Source organism: Pleuronectes platessa, chromosome 6 (assembly GCF_947347685.1).
Source record: "Pleuronectes platessa chromosome 6, fPlePla1.1, whole genome shotgun sequence".
Lineage (NCBI taxonomy): Eukaryota > Metazoa > Chordata > Actinopteri > Pleuronectiformes > Pleuronectidae > Pleuronectes > Pleuronectes platessa.
The window spans coordinates 2,251,527-2,278,634 of NC_070631.1; the positions used below are offsets into that span (position 1 = coordinate 2,251,527).

The 27,108-nt window shown below is 44.5% G+C and overlaps 2 protein-coding genes across 2 annotated transcripts in view; one reads left to right on the forward strand and one right to left on the reverse strand.

Moving 5' to 3' along the window:
- The window catches only part of spryd3 (SPRY domain containing 3), a 47,359-nt gene extending 31,487 nt beyond the window's left edge, over positions 1 to 15,872 (reverse strand). Inside the window, exons 1-6 of the mRNA XM_053424903.1 lie at positions 15,759 to 15,872; positions 13,237 to 13,364; positions 12,675 to 12,750; positions 7,910 to 8,034; positions 6,357 to 6,492; positions 6,079 to 6,267 (exon numbers count right to left, since the gene is read on the reverse strand). Of these exons, the coding sequence (XP_053280878.1) occupies positions 6,079 to 6,267; positions 6,357 to 6,492; positions 7,910 to 8,034; positions 12,675 to 12,750; positions 13,237 to 13,364 (654 nt within the window). The 5' untranslated portion in view covers positions 15,759 to 15,872. The remainder of the gene's footprint in view (positions 1 to 6,078; positions 6,268 to 6,356; positions 6,493 to 7,909; positions 8,035 to 12,674; positions 12,751 to 13,236; positions 13,365 to 15,758) is intronic.
- Positions 15,873 to 19,269: 3,397 nt separating this feature from the next.
- igfbp6b (insulin-like growth factor binding protein 6b) lies at positions 19,270 to 23,678 on the forward strand. The gene is made up of 4 exons (XM_053424939.1): positions 19,270 to 20,127; positions 20,863 to 20,897; positions 21,618 to 21,737; positions 22,086 to 23,678. Exons 1-4 carry the CDS (start codon positions 19,791 to 19,793, stop codon positions 22,197 to 22,199), a joined length of 606 nt encoding a protein of 201 aa, XP_053280914.1. The 5' UTR covers positions 19,270 to 19,790; the 3' UTR covers positions 22,200 to 23,678.
- Positions 23,679 to 27,108: the final 3,430 nt, after the last annotated feature.

Sequence of the window (27,108 nt, forward strand, 5' to 3'; positions counted from 1 at the left end):
GGAGGAGAGGAGACAAGAGGAGAGGAAAAGTGGACCAGTGGAGACCAAACAAGGAGAGAAGGGAAAATGATAGTGGAAAGGAAAAGAAGCACGGCGAGAGGAGAGGAGGAGGAAGAGGAAGAGGAAGAGGAGACGAGGGGGAGAAGAGATGAGAAGAGAGATGAGATGAGAGAAAGAAAGAAGGAAAAGGAGACACGAGGAGAGGAGAAGGGAGGAAGCGAGAAGAGGGAGAGAAGAGTAAAAGAGGAGGCTAGGAAGAGGGAGGAGAGGAGAGGAGGAGGAAAAGGAGACGAGGGGGAGAAGAGATGAGAAGAGAGATGAGAGATGAGAGAAAGAAAGGAGGAGAGGAGACAAGATGGAGACATGAGGAGAGGAGAAGGGAGGAAGCGAGGAGAAGAGGGAGAGAAGAGTAAAAGAGGATGCTAGGAAGAGAGAGGAGAGGAGAGGAGGAGGAAAAGGAGACGAGGGGGAGAAGAGATGAGAAGAGAGATGAGATGAGAGAAAGAAAGGAGGAGAGGAGAGGAGGAAGAAAAGGAGACAAGGGGGAGAGGAGATGAGAAGAGAGATGAGAGAAAGAAAGGAGGAGAGGAGACAAGAGGAGAGGAAAAGTGGACCAGTGGAGACCAAAAAAGGAGAGACGGGAAAAGGATAGTGGAAAGGAAAAGAAGCACGACGAGAGGAGAGGAGGAGGAGGAGGAAGAGGAGACAAGGGGGAGAGGAGATGAGAAGAGAGATGAGAGGAAGAAAGGAGACAAGAGGAGAGGAGGAAAGAGGGAGACATAAGGAGAGGAAGAGAGAAGATTAGGCGAGAAGAGTAAAAGAGGAGGCTAGGAAGAGAGAGGTGAGGAGGGAAGGAGAGGAGAGGAGAGGAGAGGAGAGGAGAGGAGGAGAGGAGAGGAGAGGAGAGCTAAGATCCAAAGTAGACACTTGGAAAAGTTGAGGCAAAGCTTTGGTTAAAACCGCTCAATGAAGTGAATCAGAAGTCAAAACCAACACACAGATTAAGTGAGACCACCGTGTGGCTGACATAATGTTCTGCTCTTAAAAACTAATCTTACCTCATTTTAATCCTGCCCCTCAAACATGTCTGGCCTTCAAAATAAAACCTCCACTTAACTCTAACTTCTCGTCCTGTTTTTTTATTTCCTCGGCCACACTTTGCTTTTCTTTTTCTTGTTGCTCTTGAAACAAACTTTCTCTTGCTTCATCCACACAAAGACATTTCCATTTTAAAGGATCGTCTCTGCTTCACTTCCGCCTGCGTCCACACGACTCCGGAGTTTCAGAGCCGCTAACACGGAGAAGTTCGGAAGTTTTGTTCTCGTTTAAGTTTTGTAAAATGGATATTTGGAAACAATGACGTAGACACACAGCCTCTTGCTGATTGGGTGATTTCTGTCTAGATGTAGAATTCACTGATTCGTCAGGCTCCCATCACGTGACCTCCTCCCCGGCTGCCAGTGTATAACGTGTGTACAATCACTTTCCAGTGTTGTTAACCCTGTTGTCTCTGTAAAAGCTGTTGTGCAGTTACATTGTGGATTTTACAACAATACAAATGTATACAGGCGGAGATCAGCTGGCACGTGCACGCCCAGTGAACATGAGTGGTCACGTGATATGTGTTTTTATGCATGTTAGTATGGACTTGGATTAAAACTGATACAGAGCCATAACACTTGTGTGGACAGAGATCGTTTTAGTTTGAAAACGTCTTTTTTCCAAACATGAATGTAGAAGAGTGGATGAAGCCTCTGGTGCTACAGGGAGCAGCTACTGGTACAACTCCCACCGCCGTCCCTGTGTCCAGGATGAACTTGTCAGGACTTGACCACCTTATCTGTTTGACTGCTATCACCCTGACAATAGAGACCACATCACGGACCTGGAGGCTAATGGCTGCTTGCTCATTATGAAAAAAGAAAGCCAGAGAAAAAGAAGCAGGAGAGAAGAGAAAGAAATCAGTGTTGGACTGTGGAGCCGACCGTGCAGCCGGGCGCTCCAGCTGTGAAAACCTCCAACCACATTAGAAAGAGTGGAAGATTCCTTGGAGTCCCCTTACTCCACTTATTGAAATTTTACAACCTGGTGGGCTGCCAGGCACTTGGCTCTGGCAACACGTCTCATGCCTCTGCCACTCCTCGGTCCAGAAAAACAGAAAAAGGGAGACAGACAGAAAAACAGAGAGCAAGACTGCTAATTGAATCATCCCTCTCATCTGCTCCCGGAGAAGACCACGGCCTCCGCGCTGGATGTGGTGTGACGGATGTTTGTGTACGAGGAGACACGCGTTCATCACACAGCCGGAGCACCACCTCCGCCGGGTCGATGAGAGACCGGCCCGGAGTCCTGTGGTTAGTGAAGTGGGAGCAGGGGCCGATGAGAGCTCGCACCTCCACACAGAACAAAGGTGTTACAGTTCACTCCTGTAAAGTGGCGGGTGTGCAGCGCCGTGATACATCTGATGACAAAGCTGTTTCCAACAATGAGCGCCATTCACGTGGCTGATAGAAGCGACTTGAATCATAGTTTGAGTCTGAGAAAACAAACCCGGCACCTGGACGCTGCCAAATATCGGTCGTTATTAATCACTGGGCGACGCTTGGACTTGGCCCGAAGCAAAAGGTGGAAAAAAATCTGCTATGCTATTTAACAAAGAGACTAATTAGCCATTCTAGCTGTCACAGGCTGTGGTGATGCTAGCTGGCTGTGTCGGCAGGTTGGTCCACCATTTGGTTCAGGGAGATCTCAATTGTTAAATGACTTAAATGTGACAAGAGGATGAAGACTGATGAAGTTTGTGATCACCTGACTTTGACTTCTAGTGACACCATCAGGTCCCATTTCTGGATTCAGGTGAAATGTCTCTGTCGGACGGAGCAACAAGAACAAATGTGGCAAGCCCCCCCCCCACAGTTTCATTATGAACCAAAACAATGTTTACACTTCTGAGAGTAACAGAAGAGATCTCCTACTTGGTGTGTGCAGTGCTATTAGCAGCTCTCGTGCTGTCACGCTCTCGCACTACCACTTGCTCGCACTATGGCCCATAATGTTTTTACCGTTCACACAGACAGTCGGACCTCATAGCTTCAGCTGCAGTTGTGAAATCATGACAGTGCAGTTTACCCTCAGGCCAGAACTTATCTTTCACTCCTAGTCTGTGTACCTGTCACTCAGAGTGAAAACAACCCGGTAACCACCATAGATTGAATTAAGTCTGTGGGAGACGCTGATTCATGTTCATTTGTAGCTAAAGACAAAATAGAACCGTCACAGTCTAGACGCTGATGCTGCATCTGTTCTGGATGAAGGCAAAACTCTACTGACGATGGTGAAGGAGTCAGTCTTCATGTTTATATGGGTATAGATAAAATTTAGCATAGTCAAAAAACCTGCTAATTTAGGTCTAAAAGAGTGAAACCTCTCTTTAAAACTAGTTCTGACAGAATCCTAAACAAACCCTAACTCTGTCTTCTGACCAAACGCAAAGGTACCCTTAGAGTCAATGGAATAATTCAACACAAGTTTGTTGCAAAATCTGACAAAACTACCTACAGGAATAACTAGAACAGGAGCAGGATGGAAGTCGAAGCTGCTCAGACAGAGAAGGCAAACATTCCTGTACCGTTTTCCACAAACACAAGAAGTAGCCGAACCTCACTCGCTGCATCACCAGATGAAGAAGTGTCCTGATCTGACTCAGCTGAGAACCTACAAACCTGATCGGGCTTGCAGGAGGTAATTACAGTGCACAGGAAAATAAATAACTCTATAGTGTGCGATGCAATGCAACACAATGGTCCTGAGATAAGTAGTATTAGAAAAACCTTTCATGAAGCACGTAGGTGAAGTCGTCATCGAAAAGTAAAGTTGTGTTTAAATCAGGACTATGGAGTTCACCAGAGATTTGATTATCAGCAAAAACAAGTTCCTATCATATAGATTCAGTTTTAAGACAAACGTGTTCTGTTATTGATGTTGAGGAGAAGTTCTACCCTACCCACAACCCTCAGGTGTGATAGTGACATCTCTAATTGGTGGAGCTCGGTGTGACCATGAAAATGTTTATCACACCACGAAAACTAGCCGGCTATGACTGGATTGTTCAGTGTTACCATACTATGATACTACACTGTTTAAACACTAATAACAAACAGACAATACACAACACATTACAACAAACAACCAGGTTAAAGAAGAGAATCACTGGAAGTCCTTCACGGTCTGAATCTAATGTTTTCTGGTCACGACTCATCCGGTGGTTAGTCGGCCTGGTTCCAGATTTTAAATTCTTTTTAGGATTTTATGAAACGTCACTGGTGAAAATGAATGTGAAATGTGTTTTCTGAACCGCTGCCTGTAACGAGCAATTTACCTTTAGGCATTTATCACATCAAATCAAACTGTAGGCAGATCTCAGTCCATCACAGATTCAGCTACAATCATCAATATCTTCACCTCTCATCTGCATTAGTTTGCTCTTTTCTGTCGGTTAGTTCTTTGGAAGAATTACGCAAAAACTACAAGACACATTATTACCACGGAACTGGATGTGTGATTTGGTGCCGATCCAAACAAAATCTGGAATCTAGCAAATTTAAATGTGGTTTCATAAGTAGAGTATTAGGCATTGGCAGTGATACGTGCTCCCTGAGTGTCCTCCTAGTTTAGATCAGGTCTCAGCTCCGCTCAGCTTTATTATCTCAAGTAGCTCTGTGTTAACCCCCCCCCCACACACACATTGGAGATGAACACAGCCATCAATAATAAACATGTGCTCATTAGTTCACCAGAATCACCACTGTCATAGCGTGTGAGGTCTCTGAGTTACAACAAAAGCAGTGAGTAGAGTGAATTAGGTTTAATTAGAATTCATGAGGTTTAATTGGTGTATAATGGTATAATAACACACAGGACTACAAATTATGACTGCAATTAAAGTGATTACAATGTGGCAACCAAAAGCTGATGATGGTTCCTTGAACTAGACACGTCTTAAGATCTATATGCATTTCTATCTGCAGATAAAAGTCACCCTGCTTGTGAGCCTAAGATCTGAAAGTTGATTTGCCTGTTGAACTGATCTTAACTGTTGCATAATCCCCGACTGTGAAGTAGCAAAGAGGGAATGAAAGACGAGAGACTCAACGTCTTCCCTGACAGTCTGCTGTTTGTCTTGTTACTGAACCTGGTGTCTGTACAGAACTCGGAGGAAAATCCCTGAGCTGATGTCATGAAGCAACCTGCAAAAACAAAGGTGACCCAAATCCAGTCACGGCAAGACGATGATGGGACGAGACAAAATAATTTAAATTGAAATGATTCTGTCTCGAGCTTTCCCTGAAGCATTAAGCACGGCTGTCAACAGCGAAGGATATGTGAAGCCCTGAGCAGATGAATGATCTCGTAAGAGCACAAAACAAAGGGTATAGAGCCCGTTTACATTGTATATATAATTACTACTTTGGTATTTTCTGTCGTGTTTACATTGTTCCTATTTTTACATTTTCCATTTACTCATTTCTTACCTCATATTTTAAATGCTGCTTTAACAAGGCATCGTGGGACTGAATAAAAGATATTTGTCTAATCTAAACAAAAGCCCCAATTCAAACCGATTCCATTCCAAACGCATATGTAGGAAAAATACACAAAATATACAATGTGTACTCAGCAAAAACCACCCATCCCTACAAGGCTATTCAGCTATGTTTAACAACTCTGAAAATAGCCGCAAGGTGATTGATACAATAACTTAAAGGACTCATTGGGCCGAGTGATATGTGATGATAGGAACATGTTTGATATTTCATGTTATGTTCCATCAACTATCTTGTTTTGCTACAAATCTGAGTTGTAGGTCAAACACAGAACTGTTCACAGAACGTCTGGGCCACAGTGGATGTGTGAGCAGCGCGCAGTGCATTAGTGTTATAGGTTTGTTTGTTGTTGTTATTATTGCAGAACCAGAAGATGTGTACAGTTACATACTGGAAAGTTCTGTCACCGAGTCAGGGCCCGAGTGTGAGGAATACAAGTACGCCATTAACCGATAGAGTTCTTTCTCCTTCTTACCGTTCCGCTCACCCTGACGTCGTAAAGCCGACCCCAGTCGTCTTCATGGCTGTCAACCATCATCATGCTCTCATCCTCCTCCAGGAACCACTCAGCCTGCAGGTCAACCTTCACCTCCTCCCCCATGGAGTGCATCCCTACCGCGGGGAACAGCCCCTCAGCCGACACAGGAACCTCCACTGAACCCACCTGAGCGGGAGAGAGCGGTGAGGAAACAGTGAGTGAGGACACACCGAAGGCAAACACCAGACACCACCACCACGTCACAGAACACTCACCTCTTTGCCGTTTTTGGTGAAAAAGACTGTTGAGAAACCTGCTTCTGTATTTTCGGAGTGGATTCCACAGCCGACGCGGTCACCGCGAGCACATTTCGGTCCAAACTGCTGCCCCACAGGGTTTCCATTGTACAGTCTGAAGGAGAGAGGAGGTGAACATCTCACTGATGGTGCTCTACGTCTTCTCTTCTACTCCTACTGTTAAATAGAGTGTATGAGTGTATTAACCATCTATAATAAACCTGAAGTTGACTGTTCTGTGGGAAGTAGGTGTGCCAGAGGGGGGGGATGATCATATAAGTTAACAGCAGGCTGACCTCTGACCTTTCGACCCTCACAGTTTACTTTTACATACGTTTACCTCGTTTTCTGGTCTCCTTGAATGACCGAGTGAAGAAATATGTAAACACACTCTGAGCCATATAATTAGGGCGACTGCTATGGCCTGATAATGTACAACACATCTGTCTAATGCTGCAGGAGTGTGCGGTGCCATCAACGGGCTGAAATCAAACTCTGAAATATCTACAGCACCCGCAAATATAAATCCAGTCCTAAACATGGCGCTAAACACAGAGTACGTAGTGAAAGTGCTTAGCGCCCAGTTTGGGTCAAATAAGTATCCACGGCATGTATCAGAAGAAAGTATTACCTCCGCCGAGGGGCCTATGGTTTCTTCTGAGATTGTGTGTCTGTCTGTGAGGAGGAGGACTCACAAACCACCGGAGGGCTTTACACTCCACAGTAAACATCACATGTTGATGAGAAACCTGATCAGGGGGCAGATGCTGAATTGTTTTTCTCTTTCTATTATCAAGGAAGTTGTGTTTTCGTCTGCCAGTGTTTGTTTTTTCTGTTTGTTAGTTCATTAGATACTTGGAAAGATGCAGTGTTGTTTGGGGAAGAACACAATTACAATGGATTCTGGATTCATCTTTCACATTGTTAAATTATAAATTGATTTCTCAGAGAATATCAGACATGTTGAGGAAACTGGTTTCTATTAGTGTCAAATCCAAACCCAAATCAGGATCTAGTGAATTTAAATGTGGTTTAATAATGGAACTGTTGGGCAGTAAATCATTTACAATTTCTAAATTTACAATTAGCAGATGAATTGATAACAAGATCTTGAGAAACGATTCCTGCTTCCTCTCTCTTTACTTTTTTATAGCAAATTAGATCTTTTTGACTTTTAAACTAATGGTCAAACGAAACAAGTATGATAAAGATGTCACTTTGAATAATACTGATGTTAAAGGTTTTTCTACGACAGCTTTACATTTCAAATTATGACTAGTAAAAAGAAAGTGATCTAAATCTATAAAGAAAGAAAATGTATAATTGAAGCCAGACAAACAATTCTGAGGCCTGTGGGGTTCGAAGCATCAAAAGTACTTTATGCTCGAGCAAGATGAAGTTAGAACTAAGGAGAATTATATACGGAATTACTACCGCGGTTATATATGTGGATGCAGCAGCAACAGGCCACAATCCATTTTCCCAAACCATGCAAGAAACTGTAGTGTATAGATGACTGTGGTTTGACTTACTTGCCGTTGTCAGCGTGGTAAGCTACAGAGTATGGCAGCCAGCCAGGCTGGTGGTCCAGCCTGTAGAATTTAGGCACCAGGCCCACAGCGATGGTTCCCCTCACCCCTGTGTCCACTATCGTCACCTATAACAAACACACACACACACACACACACAAAGAGAGAGAAAACACTGTAACTAGGCCATATCTATATTATAACATTTTTGTTTGGAAACGTATATTTCAAACTAAAACAATCTGTCTACACCAGAGTTTCAGCTCTCAGACTCTCTGGCTCTGTTTTGATCCTCGTCCATATGAACACACGTGAAAACGCATATCACTCACTCAGTTGTTTTCTTTCGGCAGGGGGGTCATGTGACCGGAGCCTGACGAATCAGTGAGGGCTACGTCATCATCGAAAAGACCCAATCAGCAACCGCCTGTGTGCGTCTACCTCAGGGGTTTCCAAACTACGGCCCACGGGCCATCTGCGGCCCGCCATCCATTTTAAATTGGCCCGCCTCAAAAAATTTAAATTATATATTTTTTTAACTAACAATTTAATAGCACTTAAATGGCACTTACGTATAGCACTTTTTAGTTTCGCTCTATTTTGAAGAAATTGTACTTTCTTGATTCTTGTTGTTCTGGGATTGTTCCCTCGGGTACCCTTGAATGCACTGACTGTAAATCGCTTTGGATTAAAGCGTCAGCTAAATGAATTGTAATGTAATGGACTATGGCCCACTGTATTATACTTCTCAGTTTAGACACTAGGTGGCGCCCAACTCATCCCTGACCTGCCAGCTGTCCCTCAGAACGTGAGTGGCCCAGACCTTCGAATGTTTTTCTGTATGTGGCCCTCGGGATAAAAGTTTGTACCCCCCTGGTCTACCTCGTAGTTTCCATCATCTCAGTTTCTGGCCGTCCAGACTCAAACGCAGCCCCAGAGTTTTCAAACTGGAACAGAACCTGCAGCGTTTCCAAACTCCTGCATTTCAGCAGCTGTTAGACTCCAGTAGCGTGGACCCATCTGCAGCAGAGTTGATGTGTTATCAGACGTGGAAGCCGCCTAAGACCAGTAACAGGTAAATCAACTCACAGCTGGATCAGGTCATAATTTACTCTGATGTGTGCAGAGTACAAAGGTCTCTGCAAAAAATAACTATATGAATTTAAAGCCCAAACTGGTCCCACTACATATAGGGCTGCTTCATATGAACAGATTGTGTGAAAATAGATAAATGTCTACTGTCTCTATTGCTGCCTTCATTTCTTGAAACGTGGAAGCGCTGTGGAGAGCGGACAGAAAGAGAACTCACTGACTTCTGGCACAGAACCAGACAAAGGGCTGATCCAGGGATTTATCACTTTGAGCTGAATTCAAGTCATAACGTTTATGAGAACAATCTGACATGTGTCGAGGGCTAATATCCAGGAGCAGGAGAGATTTGGATCCATTCACTACTTCTAGGAATCTCTGTGAGTCTCCAGAACCGTTCATCTTGTTGGCTCCACACTTGGCATGAGGATTGCTCGTAGCCCATTAAGTGTAGTGTAGAAGTTTGTGTTGTTTCGAAACTTTAAACGTTGAATACTAATAAACTTTGAATAAGCAGGCGACTCTGAGGCAGCAGCGGCTGGGACTCATCAGCGTTAGTGACCCTGAAAGGGAGACGCGTCATCCATCTTTATTTACAGTCAATAGTTAACAGCTGCACATGAGACATCCAGAGCTCACATGGCGACAGGAAGAGCTTCCCAATAGACTCCCCCCCCCCGACATAACGCCAACCAGCCAATTAAACCCAATCAGAGGAACATGACCCAGCAGAAATGGGTGAAGGACAGTCATCATAACAACCTGATCATAACTAGGTAATAATCCGGTATAGAAGAGTAACCGTCTGTGTGTCTGTTTCCTTCTTCTGCATCGTTCCTCACGTCTTCCACTTTACCTGCGTGTTTCACTATTCACCTCCTCCTTCACCTCCTCCTTCACCGGCCGAGTCCCTGCTCCTGCTCGACGGCTCCTGGCACAGGAATCCAAACTTCTTGTGTTTCCCTGACTAAAGATTCCAGATCGATTCCTTTCCAGTTTGTCAATTTAGGGATCAGACATTATACCTTCGCTGTGTGAGCCGAGTGAATTCTTTTACCTTGGCGGGTTCCCACGTCCACACCTAAACTGCTGAAATACCATGAATAAAAACAGCATGCGAGGTGACTTAAGATTATGAACGAGCAGGAATGTGCTCACCGATGAGCCGTTCAGTTATGTTGACATTAATGTTTCAAACAACTCTATTAAAATGAGAGGAATGCTGCAGATGTTGAGCTGGGCTCGAGGACTGACGACAAAAAAACTGGAGAAAGTGCAGCAGCACTGACAACAAACGTGAAATGGATTCCTTGTGAAAGCAGAACGAGGGAGAAACACGAGGATAGCAGTGACGCATATGTCGACAGAAGCCTGACCTTTATGAGAATAAATGCTCCCAAACTTTCGAGATATCTGGGAAACTGACAGCATGTGCGTCACGAAGTGGAGAAAAATGTAGCATGAAACTCTGGGTAATGACCACACTAAAATCCTCGTTTAAATGTCAAAGGGTGCTACGAGGCTCCAAATGTGATTCTCATTTAAATATAACCATTGTTATCTTAACGATTTGCATGCTGAGGCAGGAGAGAGAAAAGGATCGTGGAGGTCAGATGAGAGTCTGACATCACATTTAGAGGAAATGTCACATCTGGCACAAATCAGGAACTCCTCACAGCAGTGATAACAAAGAGACGTCAAACTACATTGTTAGCTTGTAGTCGAGTCGGGTGAAACAAATCTGAAATGTTCCATCATATGCCCGAAATAGAGCTTCCCATCGAGGGGAGGACATCTGAAAGGAATAGGGGGAGAAGAGACTCAGGAGAGTTTGGTGTGGCTACAGGACTCGGATGCAGCGTGGTCCTGTCTGGGTCTATTTGCAGCCCGGTCGGATGACGTAGGCTCCCTGGATATAACGTATGTCCTAACGTTTCCTCCTGGAGCCAAGACGAGAGCGAGCGCCCGCCTCACCTGCAGCCGCTTGAACACACGTCACAAGGTCTGAGGCCACACGCACCATCCACAGAAGAGCAGCCTCATAAAGAACTCTCTGCACCTCAGCACCTGATTTACGACTGAACTCTTGCTACTTTCCGGTGTTAAATCACTGAGATGCTTTCCTCCTCTCTCTACTGTATGGATGCAGAGGGTTACAGCAGCCTGATAGTGACTGGAGGGTCCAATGCTTTCTCCTTCTGCCAGTCGGCTGAAAAACACTGTGTGTTAGACTAATCTCTGTGCTCAGAGATACCACCTAACCCACACCCTATCCCTCATTCCAGTGGAGCTAGGACATTTTTGAGGTAGTGGTTTTGCACTGGTGAACTGGGACTGTGGGGGGGCACTGAGAATTTAATATGAAGTTGAGAAAATTGTCAGCAATGGGATTCCAGGGGATAAAATTGCTGGCTTGGATGGTAAAGTAATCTTGGGCACGACCAGGGATGACGGTATGTGGGCCTATCATACTGTGAATAACAAAGTTACAGATAGCAGCTTGATGCAATCACATCAACTAATATATAATAATCAACCTAATAATAATACCATGCCCATCTGGCCCGAATGAAGGCATGAGCTGCTTTCAGACATGCACTGGACTCTGTACATTCTGAATGGGGGGGGGGGGGGGGGGGGGGGGGGGGGGTGCATTCGAGAACTCAAATCAAGTCTGAGTGAGAGACTCTGGACTTTCGTTGGATTTTCTCAAGTAAAAACTCGATGTGAGATCACAGCAGGAGATTCTCTGCAGGATTCACTGAGACCAATTCCACGGACCTTCTCTGGAGGGTGTCCTGTGGGTCAAGAGGTCACACATGGTGGCAAAGGTCCCAGTTTGCCAGACGAATACCGAAAGAAAACCTCATCAGGCTGAGAAGGTAGAGTCAAGACTTATTGTGTGCCTTCCTCTGATGGAAGGAGGTTTCACTCGTGTCTTTTGATCCGGGAAAGTCACAGCTCACCCGTCTCCACTGCTTCACTCGACAGAAATCACTGACATCATGTTGTGGCAGCTACACAAGTGAGTCGGTGAGCTCAGGTGTTAGTGAAAGGGAACCAGGATGAGAGCGAGCACAACCCATGATGAACAGAAGGAGTGAGGATGGATGAGTCTTTGCCCCGCCTAACTAAAAGCCTGCTCTGTTTACCCACCTCTGTAACCAAGGCATGGGATTAGATTATTTATTGCTTTGTTTTGATATTATTCCCGTTTTTTTTTTTTTTGCTGTGGCTGCAAAGATTTTTGCCACGACGGGGCCGCCATGTTAAAATGCTTTCTGTGGAACCACTGAGCACTAGTTTCACTTTCTGGCCAACTTGTTGAAACTGTGCAAAACTAGAAATATGGTAATGTTACACTTTGACTCTCAGGTGTGGTTCTCTGAATCGTATGTTTTAAGAAATGCTCACAGACACTTTATCTTCTAAGAAGACGCAGTGGCCTCAGACTCAGATCAGTACAAGTGCAAAGTGTTATAACGTTTTATCTTCCTGCGAGATACGGTCACGCAAGCTGCAGAGCAGAGATCAAACTCTCCGGGGCCGAACGCCCTTGACCCAACTCTTCACCGAGAGGAAGAGGAGGAGAGCGAGGAGCCTCCTGCCACGTTGAAACTTTGAGAGCTCAGGGAGACGCTACAGAGAGATTCACAGCATCAGTTTCAATGTGTCTTACCTCGAAGTAACAGTTTCCCTTTGATAGAGGATGGCCAGCCACATAGCAACCCACTTCTTCAGAGTTCCCTTGGTAACTAAAGAGAAGAAAGCACAGGTTAACAAAAGGTGACGGTCGGTTCAACGGCTGAATCAGAAACACGTCTGGAGGAACAGCCTCGTCCTGTCGAACAGTCTCAACAACAGACTGTTCGAGGAAATGGGGATAAATTGAGATGTACAGTGTGTTAATAAGAGAAGTATGAAACAATGTCTGGTTGGTTTAGTCGCTCCTTGCCGTCAACACACCCGGTACATCTCAATCCTTCCCTGTTTCCAGATGTGCCGGCGCTTCCTGTCACCAAAATACAAAAATGTGCACAGTCACCATACGCCATGGGGCACGGAAACAGTTCTGTATTGACTAGTAATGTCAAAGCTTCTCTGACAGGCCCCTGGTTAAAAAAAACATATACAATTTATAAAAACACAGAAGTAAATACACAGGCAATTAGCATAAATAGTTAATAAATGAATATGTATCTATCAAACTGTTTTTTCAGGGCTTCTGCACACCGGCTGACCTGAGAGCGTCTCCGTCCTTCTGCAGCCTCATGAATCGCTCCTGTGCCGGGCGCCCATCACCAATATCTCTGATCCGACGCCTTAGGTTCAGGAGGCATCTGTGGTGTAGTACATTGATGTCATCCATCTAAATGAACAGAGACGGGTCCGTCAGATATGAGCTTTTCACCGTCCAGCTCAATCTGTGTCTCACAAACCTCGAGAACCATTCAACCTTTCTCCCTCATACTTGTGCAGCGTAGAATTTGGACACGTGACAGGCTCAGTATTAATAAACTGTAAAGTATAAAAATTTGGACAGAATACGTGTGGTGACGGCTCCAACCTACTTTAAAATGTTCTGACTTATCAACTAGAGCAGCACTGATACATCTGTAATAAGGCATCAGCACGAGCGTTACTCTGGATCTAGTTTAAAGGTCCTGGCTTCATGGTTACGCAGCCATAATAAAGCAGAGACTCTCTACAGCTGTGTAGTTGACGTGTCAGCATATTTTGGATTAACAACGAACAAGGGCAGGGAGAGATTCAACAAAAGGCAGCTGCTCAACTCAGTGTTGAAATACTGCAGTGAAGCAACAAACCTTGAAAAGCATTTCATAAGACGGCGCTCCAGCTCCAGTGGGTCTGAGACAAACATAGCTGCAGTCCGTTGGTTCAAGATAATATGAAGATAATATTCACTTATTATATAAACTGAATATGCTTTCAGCAGTGAGTCGATGTGTATCTCCATGAACATCAGTCCTGGAGCTGTCTGTGTACGCACAACCAGAAAGTCAGTGTGCACAAACGACACTGTCAGTGGAGCTGGTTCTGATGACAGCGTTTGATTTATTGTCACAGGACTTAAATACTAACACGTCAGACTCTGGCTCTGTTCAGTCCTGGTGTTCACATTCATCCTGAGAGATCCCTTCACGAATGAACAGCTCGAGTGGGTCTGTTCACACCCGACATCGAAATGACATTGAATGAGTCTCCTTAGATCTCACCTCCACACTTTGTACGCAAATAAACATGTGGGTCACGAAATTAAGTTGTTTTTACCCATTTTTTGTTTAGGGATGTGTCCCGTGTGTGTGTGTGTTTGTGTCCTGTGTGAGTGTGTGTGTTTGTTTGTGTGGGTGTGAACAAGTTAAAGAAAGAGGAGTCAGGAGGGACTAAATTAATGTTGTGCAGGTGCTATGAAGATTTTACCAATTGAATATAGTATCAATCATTATTCAGTGTTGATATTGTTTCCACAAAAAAAAACTGTATGAACTTTCTGAGGAGAGAAAAGACCATGGCCCAAAGAATTGTATCTGGAATAAAAAGGTTAATATCAGCAGATATTAATACAACGTAAGTTCAGACATTCATAATGAACTCAAAAAGACGTCTTTTACACCAGGTTTTAAGACTAAATGTCCAATGATGTCCTCCTCGGACGCTCGTTAACAAGGACACACATCCACCAGCCTCTCTGCTTCTGGTTGAGGACTCTCAGGCTTTAAACGCTGTTTCTTGTGAAATTTGTATGTTGGTGCTTCCAGACACTTGGATGACACCACGGGAGCCGTATGGAGGCCTGTTGTGTTTTCAATGAACCAGCATGTTGTGATTACATCAACACTGCCTGACATGCAATACGCCTCCTCACATATTCGACCATTACTGACTAACACTCCTCAATTCATTCAACACTCTTTCAATTCACACACACACACTGTTTCTTCTAATCAATGTTGTGAATGCAGCTAGAGTGGTCGTCCTCAGACCAGAAGGTCGACGGTTCAATCCTCAATCTTCACCATATGCCTGCCGAAGTGTCCTTGGGCAACATACTGAACCCCCCTCATGGACATTGAAGGCACCTAGTGTGAGTGGCTTTGGATAGAAGGTGGAGTTTGTTTGTTAGTTTTCCTCTCGTTGAGGCTGAGGAGCAGAGGACGTGGCACCTTGTCAACATCTGGGAGACACGTTGTGATTGTGGGCTATACACACACACAATCTGATCGACCTCATCAACAGTGTGTTCACACTGTGACAACAAATACGAATTCATTATTTATATATAAATAAATGTACTGGGCTTTTGTTATATTACTAGTGATGAAAACTATATTGAATAGTTCTGTTGCTCAGCTCCAGTCCAACATTAAAACGCGAGGGGGGGAAAGTGGGCGTGCCAGTGTTTACATCCAGCTAACGCTGTCACGGTTCGAGAGCTAACAGCTGGAGCCCCCGGGCTGCCGGTGCAGATCCCGGAGGTTAGCATGGAGGCACAGCTACATGCTAACCCCTCTGCCCACAGCGGTTAATGGCTGACTCATCATTTAACAGCATTTAGAAACTGAATCGAGCCTCGAGCGGGTCAGACGCAGCGCTCGAGAGGAGTTAGCATCACTAGCAGCTAGCTTGTTAGCTCCTCCGCTCCCCACCGAGTCCCTGTGGGAACCAGGCAGCGGGAGGTGGATTCTAACAGCAGCGGACACAACACGGGGACATCACCGGGGACGTCACCGGGGACACGTACCTGGGGCTCGGTCGGTTACCGGGACACGGACTCACTTCTGTCCATCGGTCCGCTAGCGACACAGCAAACTTTACAAACTGCAGTGCGGCGCTTCGCACGTACGTCACGGGCCTGTGAGCCAATCACAGCGAGGCGTGAGAATTGGCGACGGGAATCCAGCCAATCCTGTGGCTCCCTGTGTGTGTGTGTGTGTGTGTGTGTGTGTGTGTGTGTGTGTGTCAGTGGTTAAGAAAAGGACACGTTTACAGGTAGGTTGAGATTAGTTTTTTAGTTTTTGTCATAATTAGGTTCATGTTTAGGTTTAAGTTTAGGTTATAGGCATGTTTGGGATAATGTATTATTAGGTTTTGTTAAAGTTAAGGGTATGTATAGGTTCAGGTTAGGGTTAGGGGTTAGTCTTGGTTAAACTTAGGACCATGTTTAGGTTACGGGGTATTTTAGGGTTTATTGTATAGTTAGGTTTAATAAAGTTTGGGGTAGGTTTAGGTTTAGATACATTTTTAGTCTGGGTTGAAATTAGGGCCATGTTTAGGTTATGTTTTGGTTTGGTGTATTTTTAGGTTTAATTAAAGTTAGGGGTAGGTTTAGGTTTAGGGTAAGATCATTCTTAATTTAAAGAAATCACTTTATTTCAGCTCAAAGCTGGTTAAACACCCAGATGGCAAATGTAGGTGCGGAGACTCAGAGACAGTTAAACTGATCCTCATCCAAAGCAAGAAGTGTTCAAAAGAGGAACCTGTTCAGAGACCTGGGACCAACTGGAGAAACAGTTTTTATTCTGTGATCTTCTAAACCTGGTCATCTGGACCAGAATGAAGAAGCTGATGGACTCTCTGCACAGGACTGGTCAGTATGAAAACATGAAGGTTACAGTAGAGGGCAGCAACACGCCACTGCAGCGTCTGGTCTGCCAAATGGAATAAAAAGAAGAAGAAGGTTCAGGTTAGAGTTTGGGTTTGTTTAAGTTTAGGTTCAGGTTTAGAATATGATTATTGGTAGCTTTGGATTGAAGGTACAGGTAGGGCTAGGTTCAAGTCACGTGTACGTTTAGGTTTTTGGGTCTGGTTTAGATTTAGGGTCGAGTAAGGTTTGGTTAGGTTCAGGTTAAGGTTATGGGCCTTGGCGGAGGTTTGCATGTTCTGCCAATCTAGTTATCTAGCACAGGGATGGTGAGGACCAGGGATGAGTTGTGAGCAGAGGTGGCAGCAGAGACGAGGGAAGATCTCATGAATGCTGCTGCCTGGAGGAGGAAGGAAAAATGAATAATCCAGGGCAGCTCCCGTTGGTCTGGCGTGGGTCTTGGAACATTCTCCTGATATGTGGAACCAGACGAGCGCGGCAGCTCCAGAGCTCATGGGAACACGAGACGGCAGGTGATCCCTGATGAAGATGAATCAGAGCAACGAGCTGCTGAGGTCAGGGCCTCACGTGCTCCTGAGTCACTAAGGACGTCTGTGTCTCCCGCTCACGTCACAAGTCAGGAAACACCTAGCACTCATTGTCTTTCATCAATTCATCTGAAGATAATATTATCAGTTAATCTGGAAAGTAGTGGAAGGTAAAGACCTGCTGCACAGAGAAGATGAGAAAGAATCAGTTGTAGCTGCTGTGAACACACAGTTAACAGGAGGATCGACAACATCGCCCACGTTGATGAGTCCCAGTCACACTGGTCACCTGTTTATTCAAATGTTATGAAAATTGAGTGTATCACGTGTTCAATTTGCACCAAATTCAACACTGCACCCCCGTTGGCCCTTAACAATACTCATGCCAAGTGTGAAGCTGATAGGATGAACGGCTCCTGAGATTTGTGGGTCACATACAGACAGACAGAGATTTGGAATTAGTAAATAAATAAAACATCAGTAAACAGTGAAGACGGCCTGTCACCATAACCTCGAGCTCAAGCTGACATTATGAAACCTGACGTCTTATCAAACCAGCTGACAAATACGACTGATTCTTAAAGCTTCCAGCTGCAGGCTGCTGCTCGATGCTGGATATATTCATCGCTAAGATTATATTCTAATTCTGTTTGTGCTTCACCGTCTGTTCTGAGTTCACGTTGCATCTGTCACTCGTGGCACGGAGGCCGAACCAGATAACACTGGAGACAACGGGACTCCAGATGAGAGAGGAATTCATTCCTCAGCTCTACTGCAAGACTCCACCACACATTTCTACATTTCTGCTTTTACACTTTTATTCTGTGTTTGCACACACACAAACACAAACACACACAAACACACACACACAATGATTTCCTGGAGACTTACTCTGACCTTAAACATAGTTACTACTTGCCTAACACTAGGTTAACATAAACCTAAACCCACCCTTCCCTTCAAACACTGTCATACAGTTTGATGAATTGATGTTTGTCACCATCATGTGATTGTGTAAAAAGATTCTGGTCCCCACAACATGAGTAATACCTGGACCACACACACAAACCTAAACTAACGTTAACCTTACTTTAAAACGTGTCTTCAACTTAAAAGTTAATTATTTACTTCACTCTGTCCCCATAAGAAAGACAAGTTCCCTTAATGTGACTGTGCAACAACTGGTTCACACACACACAGACACACACACACACACACACAATCATTATTGCAGTTAACAGACCACAGTAAACTGCGTCAAAGCTTTTCGTGATCATTTAAAATTTAAGATACATTTAACTCACTCTATAAGTTTCTTATATCATAAACAGGGTAAAATGTGATGTACCGGTAATTCTAACGGTTCCCTGTGATCCACACAGAACATTGTGTCTCTGCAGCTGTGATGAGTGTGTGTGTGTCTGTGTGTGTGTGTGTGTGTGTGTCTGTCTCTGTGTGTGTGTGTGCTGTGATCTTTTGACGAAGGCGCCCGTGTACAGAGGATCTTAACTGGCTGAGTGGAGCGATGGATTGCATTATGAGCTCTCTCACTCTGGCTTCTCGACGTGCATTCCTGCAGAAGAAGTGATTCCTCCTCCACCTCCTCCTCCACCTCCTCCACCTCCTAATCATCCAGATGATTACTCTTGCAAATCAAACGACTGGCCAGGAATATAATGTCCGCTGCCCTCGTACTTCAACATGTGATGTGATCCAGAGCCCGACTCTCTAAAGAGCAGATCCTCTCTTTGCCCTGCACGTCTGACTCAGCAGTGACTCGATGAGGCTGAGGCACAGCTTCAGTTCATTTATCAAGTCATTCACACTTTCTAACATTTGTGCCTCCAACTCCTTCCTCCAGTATTCACCAAACTTTGATAAACACGTGACCAAACATGGAGCTCTGTGGCATCAGCAGCCTCCTCCGTCACAACCACCGACAGGATTCACCCAGGGGCGTGCACACAGCCGTGCACACAGCCGTGCACACAGCCGTGCACGTCGGGGGGGCAGATGACATTGCAGCTGCGACGCTGATGGAGGCTCACGCACGTTTGTTTTAGTTTCCATGGCAAACAGGTCTGTGACCACTGGAAAGAAAAGTGCAAATATCTGAGCACGACAACTTCTTCTAGTGTGTGAGAGGACGTATGTGTGAGTGTGTGACAGGAAAGGGTGGAGAGATTTTGATCATTTCTGAAAGGAACATAATCCACCCCCCACTTGCTCTCTCCCTCCCTGCCACCTCCCTCTCTCTCCCTCTCTCTCTCTCCCTCTCTCTCTTTCTGAGTCCCAGCCCCTGAAGGTGTCATAACTGTGCACTCTCTCTCTCCCCCTCTCTCTCTCTCTCTCCCTCTCTCCCTCCCTCGCTCACTCACTCACTCACTCTCTATCACCGCCTTTCAGATCTTTAAAAGCTGGTGCTTTGCTGTTTCTCTCTCGATCTCCATTTGTCTCCTCTGGCACTGCAGGGGACTCAACCGGCAAAGCACCAAGGAAGACTACTGTGTAGAAACAGGAGGAAGACCGAGGGAAGGAGAGAGAGAGAGACAGAGAGAGAGAGAAATATACATCCAGAAATAGCATCAGCCACATTTAACTGATAGAGAGTGACAGTGTGAAGAACCTAAGACCTGGACAGAAAATGCCTCTCCTTTCTAACTTAACAGCCATTGTTTTGTTGCTGATTGCCCACTGCGGATCGTGGAGCGGAGCAAACCGCTTGGGGCCCTTCAAGGTCTGTCCCTCCTGCAGGGATCCACTGGGGGCAGGTCGGCCCCCCAGGGACCATAATGTTGCCGGCAGCACATCAGTGCTGGCCCAGGGAGAGCCCTGTGGTGTGTACACACTGAGCTGTGCCAAGGGGCTCCGCTGTGTTCCCCCCCCACGGGAGCACAGCCCCCTCCAGGCTCTGTTGCAGGGACGGGGTATTTGCGCCAAGCACAGCAGGACTAGTCCCACTGAGAAGCCCCCCCCCACAGGTAAGATACTGTATATACACACACACGTGCATGAGATCACGTATGCACATATATACATACATGCATGCACCTATAGATGCACATGCATGGGAACTGCAGGTAGCCTTGTATTGCACAGTGGTTTGTTCAGATGTCACCTCACATGATTCTATACGTAGTGAGAATCCTGCATATCTATAGATTGCATGTGATGCTGTGTCACTCACCAACAAAAAGAAAGCGCAGTCGTTGTGTGACATTTAAGCCTCCATGCAGTTTGTGCACCACATCTGCAAACCTCCACAATCCAAGACTCCTCTGCAGCGGATCCCTGGGTCTTTACAGTCCTGTGGTTAATCTGAAAGGATTCAAACCTCAGTGGTTATGTGTGAATGTCATTCAGTGAGAAAGAGTGGTTAAGTTAAAATGCACATTTATATGATTTGTTCATTTCAGTGATGCGTCCTACAAGTCATGCTCTCTGTGGAGAATTCAGAATGAATGTGAAACTGTCACAGTGTCACCTACATCCTGATCAAGCAGCTTTTCATTGCAGTGATCTCCATCTACTGTTCAAACGGAGATACTGCGATTAAGTGTGTGAAAAGGACACACTGATGGACATTAGGTGTCTCGTGAGCGTCCTCAGATAGAGCTCATCTGTGTCTCCATGTGATAATGTGAAATGTGACATTGGATGTGGTGTGAAGATGGTTTCACGTCACGTTCTCATGCTGCTGTGTCCTTTCCCCTCAGGTCCTCATCCCTCACACAGCGGTGACATTGAAAAAGTAAGTTCTTGTTCTTATTTCTCATTCTGTGATGAGTGAAGCTGAGGGACTCCTACCTGAATGGCTCATGTCAAGCATTATTCATAACCCAGATCTCAGTAACACACATGTCTTGTCTGTCGAGCTGCGTGTAGAGAGTTAGCAGCACAGATCTTCTGCTGTGTTTTGGGTGTTGCAGTGGCATGTGTACACACTGCTCTAAAGCCATGCATTATGGTGCATGATGTGTGCGCTGCTATGCGGCAGAACTAATTGAGCATGATGTGAATCAGGAAAGTTTCAAGTCTGCCGCTGCCACCACAGATTATTTCGACTTTACAAGCTGATCTGCAGCATCTGAGCTGAAATGTCTTCGTGGGAACGACAGCAGCCGCACAAATGATGAAGATGAAACCGTTCAGTTCAACAAAGTGACACAAAAACGCACAGTCACTTCTCCCAGTGACCTGGAAAGCCAGAGCATTGTGTAACAATATGATTATATAATGTTATACAATATGTGGCATCTGATATATATATAAATATACATATTCCCTGCTCCTGGCTCTGCTGCTGCATCACAGTGGCTGATCCTCACATGGACAGATTGTGTGATCAGAGAGGATCTGTGCCAATCAGCTGGGGGGGGGGGGGGGGGGGGGGCACTCTCCACATGGAGACAGGTCCTCTCTCTTTGCCTCTGGTGATGTTTGAAGACACACTCTGCATTGCTGTTTTCAGGCACCCTGCCGCAAGCTGCTGAACAGCGTCCTGAGGGGTCTGGAGCTGACCATCTTCCAGTCCGACCGCGACATCTACATCCCCAACTGTGACACCCGGGGCTTCTACAGGAAAAAGCAGGTAGAGTATTCCCAGTGAATCCACACGAAACACTGGAACTTTGTTGTATCTGATGTGACGATGTGTGTTTGCTGCACTGACCCGGTGTCAGTGTGCACGTTCCTGTCAGAGCTGCTCTCCACTGCAGATTTCTGCTTCCTCAGATCTGTCTGTGGCCACAGGGGCTGAGAATAACTGACACTTCTCCCTCGGAGCGTCTCAGCTGTGGGCACAGAGAATCAGGACTGCGCTATGATGACATATCATTTTCTCTCTCTTCCTCTCTCACCACCTTTCCCACTCTCCCACTCGATCTCCGCCCTCTGTTCCCTTTCAAAATCTCCCTCTCTGTCTTTTCCTCTCGCACAGTGCCGCTCCTCCAAGGGCATGCAGCGTGGCCATTGCTGGTGCGTGGATGAGCTCGGCACGCCCGTGGCCTCACGTGCCAGCGAAGATGGTACTTTACCATGCGATGGGGAGTGAGGGATGAGTCTGTCCTATTGCTCTGAGCCTGGAGGAAGAGGAGGAAGAGGAGGAAGAGGAGGAAGAGGAGGAGGAGGAGGAGGAGGAGGAGGTGGCGGAGCAGCAGGAGCACAGGGAGAGGGGATGGCTTTAGGTTTTGCTAGACACTGCCTAGACAGGAGGCAGCAGGGATAAACCACTTCCTATGGGAAATCCACAACAGTTAACGTTCATGTCCTCTGTAGAAGCAGGACACACACACACTCTCACAGTCACAGCGACAACAACATCTGCCTGAATGTTCAACAGTTGCAGCAGCGTCCTCTGCGCCGCCCGGTGACATGCTGCATGCTCACATTAGATCTCTGTGAACTGCCTCAGCGATCCGAGCGGCGTCACTCAGAGTGATCTCTATGTTCCTTGGCTCTTGTCCTGGCTTTCTGGTAGATTTTTCGTTTTCCTCTTTCCTTTAGGATAGCTGACACTGCCTGTGCTCGTTCTGATCTCAGTGGGCTGAAATACTGTTACGCAGGTGATGTGACACAAGACGTTTGACAAATGTGTCTCCCTCACCGTCCCCTCTCCCTCTCTCCAAAGATACACTGATATCAGCGTACCTAATCGACAGAATATTTCTTTTCTATTAATTTATTTTTGAGTATGTATTTCCATCGAGTACTGCTTGAATCTTACAGTATCTTATATATGTGTAAAGTCAGAAAACATAGTCATAAGAATATGATGTTGGATGCTTCTGTTCATTTTACTTGTCAAAATGGCGTTCTGACTGCTTATTAGTTGATTGTTTGTACATATGTTGGAGTTTTTGTGGTCGACTGTGTGTTCTGAAGTGGCAGACAAAAAGCTTACGGCTGTTAAACCTTTTCAAAAAGTTGTAAGGCATATTTTTATACACGTCAATATAATATTTTATATATGAATTGTTGGTTTATTTAATGAACTACAGTACAATGCCATGTATTTTTATATTGTCAGCAGTTTCTTATTTAAAGACAGAGATTATTTTATTTCATGTTAGGGGAAGAGGCACCTTCAAGGGAAAACTTCACTTCACATTCATCAGAGCTCTATTCTATTAACTGCTGTACATCTTATGGTTATATCTCATGTTTTTTTTTATTTCCTTTTTTTATTTATGCTTTGTTCATTTGAGAATTCAGAATGTCCATGTTACCAGTACGCTTTATTTTGGCACATCATACTATAAATTCTGATTTCAATGGAGGGATAAAAAAAAATTAAAAGATCAAATTTGTTATTGTTATAGTTCGTCTTTCCCAAGTCCTTGCAAAAGTCATGAAATTGTGTGATTAAATTGTGTGATTAGAATTTATCTCTTTCTGACCAATCTTGTTGTGCCGATGTGTGTGTGCCGTGATGACAGGTCTGTGCACAAAGGACCTTTAGATTTGCAAATATGAAAATAAAACCTAATGATAATAAAAATGGAGAAGAATAAAACATATATTAATATAACAACAGGTGTTGAGTGTGTTCTTTCAATAAAATACACATGAAGCAGAATCGATGACTTTAATGATGCTGCTGTTATTGATGTTATTGATTAGTCAGAAAGTTAATAGCAAACAATATTACACAAAATAGCAGTAGAGTTCATTTAATCTGAAATTAGTAGAGGTACTTGTATTTGATTTAACTACTTTAATCATATTTTAGTTAATGTTCCAATAATTCTTACAATTTACTTTACGGATTCATATTTTACAATAAGACAAAAGATCATAACATGAGATATCCTGCATCACTGATACTAATGAAAGTATTATTTGATCAAATGATACTTCACATGATGAATTTCTGCTTTTGGAACTCAAATGACATTTTGCTGATAATACTTTAGAACTTTCAAGTATTTAAGACTTTTTATATGCAAGTGGTTTACATAAGTAAATCATTTAAATACTCGCACCCATTCCCAATTATACAAATATTTCATTTAATATCTCTTTTATACCAAAGTTGGCAGCTTTATTAAACGTGTCGACTCCGCTACCAGAGAGAAGATCGTCTTGTCTGACTCTGGTTCTCTCCCCTTGCTGTTGCATGTTGTTCCTCAGATGAAAACACAATAAATACACAAACATTCACGACTGTTTATGCACCAACACCCGGAAGTTCAGTGTTTGTCATAACGTCGGAATCAAGATTCACCACGTTCACCTGAAAGTCAAGTTTTATGATCACAGTCGATAGAAAAGCTTTCTACTCATCTGACCTGGGAGGGAATGTTCGTGAATCTATTCAGATGTTCGTAGGTTCTGGGACCAGAGGAAAGGGGATTCGTTACCAGTGTAACCATCAATAATGCTGTTTACTCACCAGTTTTATGTTCAGGTTCAGCATCGAACCTCATTTCTTAACTCACCTCCGCCGACACTGATTGTTTCTATTGACGTTAGCATGCTAATAGTCGTAGGCCCACGTTGACTTTCCTTAACGTCACTGAAGCGTCCGGTCTGTCCTGAAGACGTGTCTGTTATTAAAACCACAGACTGAATATCAAGAAGCTGGGGTCGGCTCCAGCTCCACCCAGAGACTCTCTGAAGGATGAGGGATGGAGATGTGCTCTGAAACAAAGATGGACGACATGACTGCTCCCCAAATGTGAAGCATGTTGATCGCCACCTGGTGGCTGACTGCAGCAGAGCTCATAAATCCAGCCTCCTTCATATTAACGGATGGGACGTGAGCCAAAAGCATTACGTACATGTTAAATAATTATAAGTAGTTGTTGTTCAAATGTGTGTTCAAGTGTTTCTGATAAGTCTGTCTCATGATTGACAGCTGACACTGACTCGGGATTGGTCGAGGGGCCGAGGCTCCACCCCTACATTGATTCTGCTCGGACTCAAGATGGCGGCGCTCGTCCCCGGGATGTTGGGGCTTCAGTTCAGGAAAGTGGGAGGAGGCGGAGACTTGTTGACCATCGTTATTTACAGTCTATGACTATAGAGAAGAATAGAATAGAACAGAATGTTTCTTTATAAACCAACAAGGTGGAAGTTCTTCTTCTTCAAACACAAGAAACAACAACAACATACAAAAAAAACAAGCAATTAGTAAAACAAACACATGGACAAACTCAAAAGCATGGACAACCCCTCCAACCTGGCTTGGACTGCCACACACCCTCCTCCAACCACTGAACATTTGAACATTTGCACTACACTGTTACTTTTTTTACTACTGTATTATCCCGCCTATAGTATATTCATATTTATATATTTTTATATATTTATCTTGCTCATAGTTCTTACATCTTACAATACCTGTTAATACTGTACTATTCCATATATATTTCTTACTGCTCATAGTTCTTATATCATACAATACATGTTAATTCTGTACTATTCCATATATATTTCTTACTGTACATATCTATTTATTTACATTCCACTTTAAATATGCACAATACTCTGCACTTTACTGCCTTTATTTTGCACTTCTGGTTAGATGCTAAACTGCATTTCGTTGTATAAGTACTTGTACGGTGCAATGAAAATAAAGTTGAATCTAATATATCTAATATGATAGATTCAAAATCAGTTGAGTTAAGGATATTGATGGCACTTTGGATGAAGGACTTCTTAAATACATGTTAAGCTGCTGGACGGACTCTATAGCGCCTCCCAGAGCTCAAAGGCTCAAACTGACTGAAGACTGGAAGGGAGCTTTCCACCAGGATACTTCCTTTTGGGTTTGCCAACTGTTTTGGTTTCCATTGACACAACCGGAGAGAGTTTATTCATAGATCTACAGTTTATGTGACCGCTCTAGTGCCTAACATGAGGCTGCTGAGTTTCCTGAGGAGTTAAAAGACAAAGGCAAATAAAAACAACGATAAAGAATGTGAATATATATCAACTTAAACTCCAACGCATACTTAAAATATTCATAAGAAGAAATGGACATGATGGTGATGATGATGAACCCTAACCCTAACACAGGAGGAGGAGAACAGCTCCTTCCTTCCTGCACAGTCACTTCTGAACCTCGTTCAGCAAAAAGAGAATAAAGAGAAGTGTGTGAGTTCCTCTGATGTGAGGATCTTTGTCCTCACATCCATTTACTGTGAGGAACCGTTCGCCAGCAGTGAAACTGAACCGACACATTAGAGCACATTAGAGTCATGCTGCTTTTCTGCCATTACCCGGCACATAAAGGATCATTCTCTCCCCCCCCCCCCCCCCCCCCACGTCTCCACACGGGGACTCAACACATGCCTGTTTCCAAGGTAACAGCATAGAATATCCCATTCTCTATGCATATTATGAAATGAAGGCCTCGCAGAAAATGAAGCAGGAAGCATGATCCTCTGTAGAATCACTCCACCTCATGTCCTACTTCTCTCTCTGGGCTCGGTGGCTCTGCTGTGACTGGTTTCTGTGCAGCGAGCGGATGATGAAGCCAATTTAAACTATGATGTGAGGAGAGAGAGTGAATTCATATTCCACAATACAACATTTAGAGAGTCTGGGATGCACCTGGATCAGAGGGACTCGTTTTTCTCAGGGTCAAAGTTTATCAAGGAAAGTGGCCGAGAGTTGAAACCAAGGATCTTGCATTGATTTGGTCCTCATAAGGTTTCAGGTATTTACTTTTTGTTTATGGGCAGCGAACACATGTCCCAGTCTCCATAATTCCACATGCCGAAGTGTCCCTGGGCAAGATACTGACCCCCCTGCTGGGCTGTCAATGGCCAAACTGTAGTGTAAAGAGCTTCTATTGGTCATTGAGAAAAGAAAAGTGTCATTTAAATGTATATTTACCGAATGAAAAGATTCATCCCTCATCTGTACACTGGTCCTTTTAGGGTCATGTGGGCAGCCTGATCCAATCCCAGTGTGTCACAGTCCAACTTTTTTATACCTCGAACTTTACTGTGCTG

Excerpts from the sequence above, each read along its gene's own strand:
- igfbp6b (XM_053424939.1), top strand. The coding sequence starts at position 19,791 with ATGCCTCTCCTTTCTAACTTAACAGCCATTGTTTTGTTGCTGATTGCC. Across the intron at positions 20,898-21,617 it reads ACAGCGGTGACATTGAAAAA|GCACCCTGCCGCAAGCTGCT; the intron begins GTAAGTTCTTGT and ends TGCTGTTTTCAG. Across the intron at positions 21,738-22,085 it reads GCTTCTACAGGAAAAAGCAG|TGCCGCTCCTCCAAGGGCAT; the intron begins GTAGAGTATTCC and ends CCTCTCGCACAG.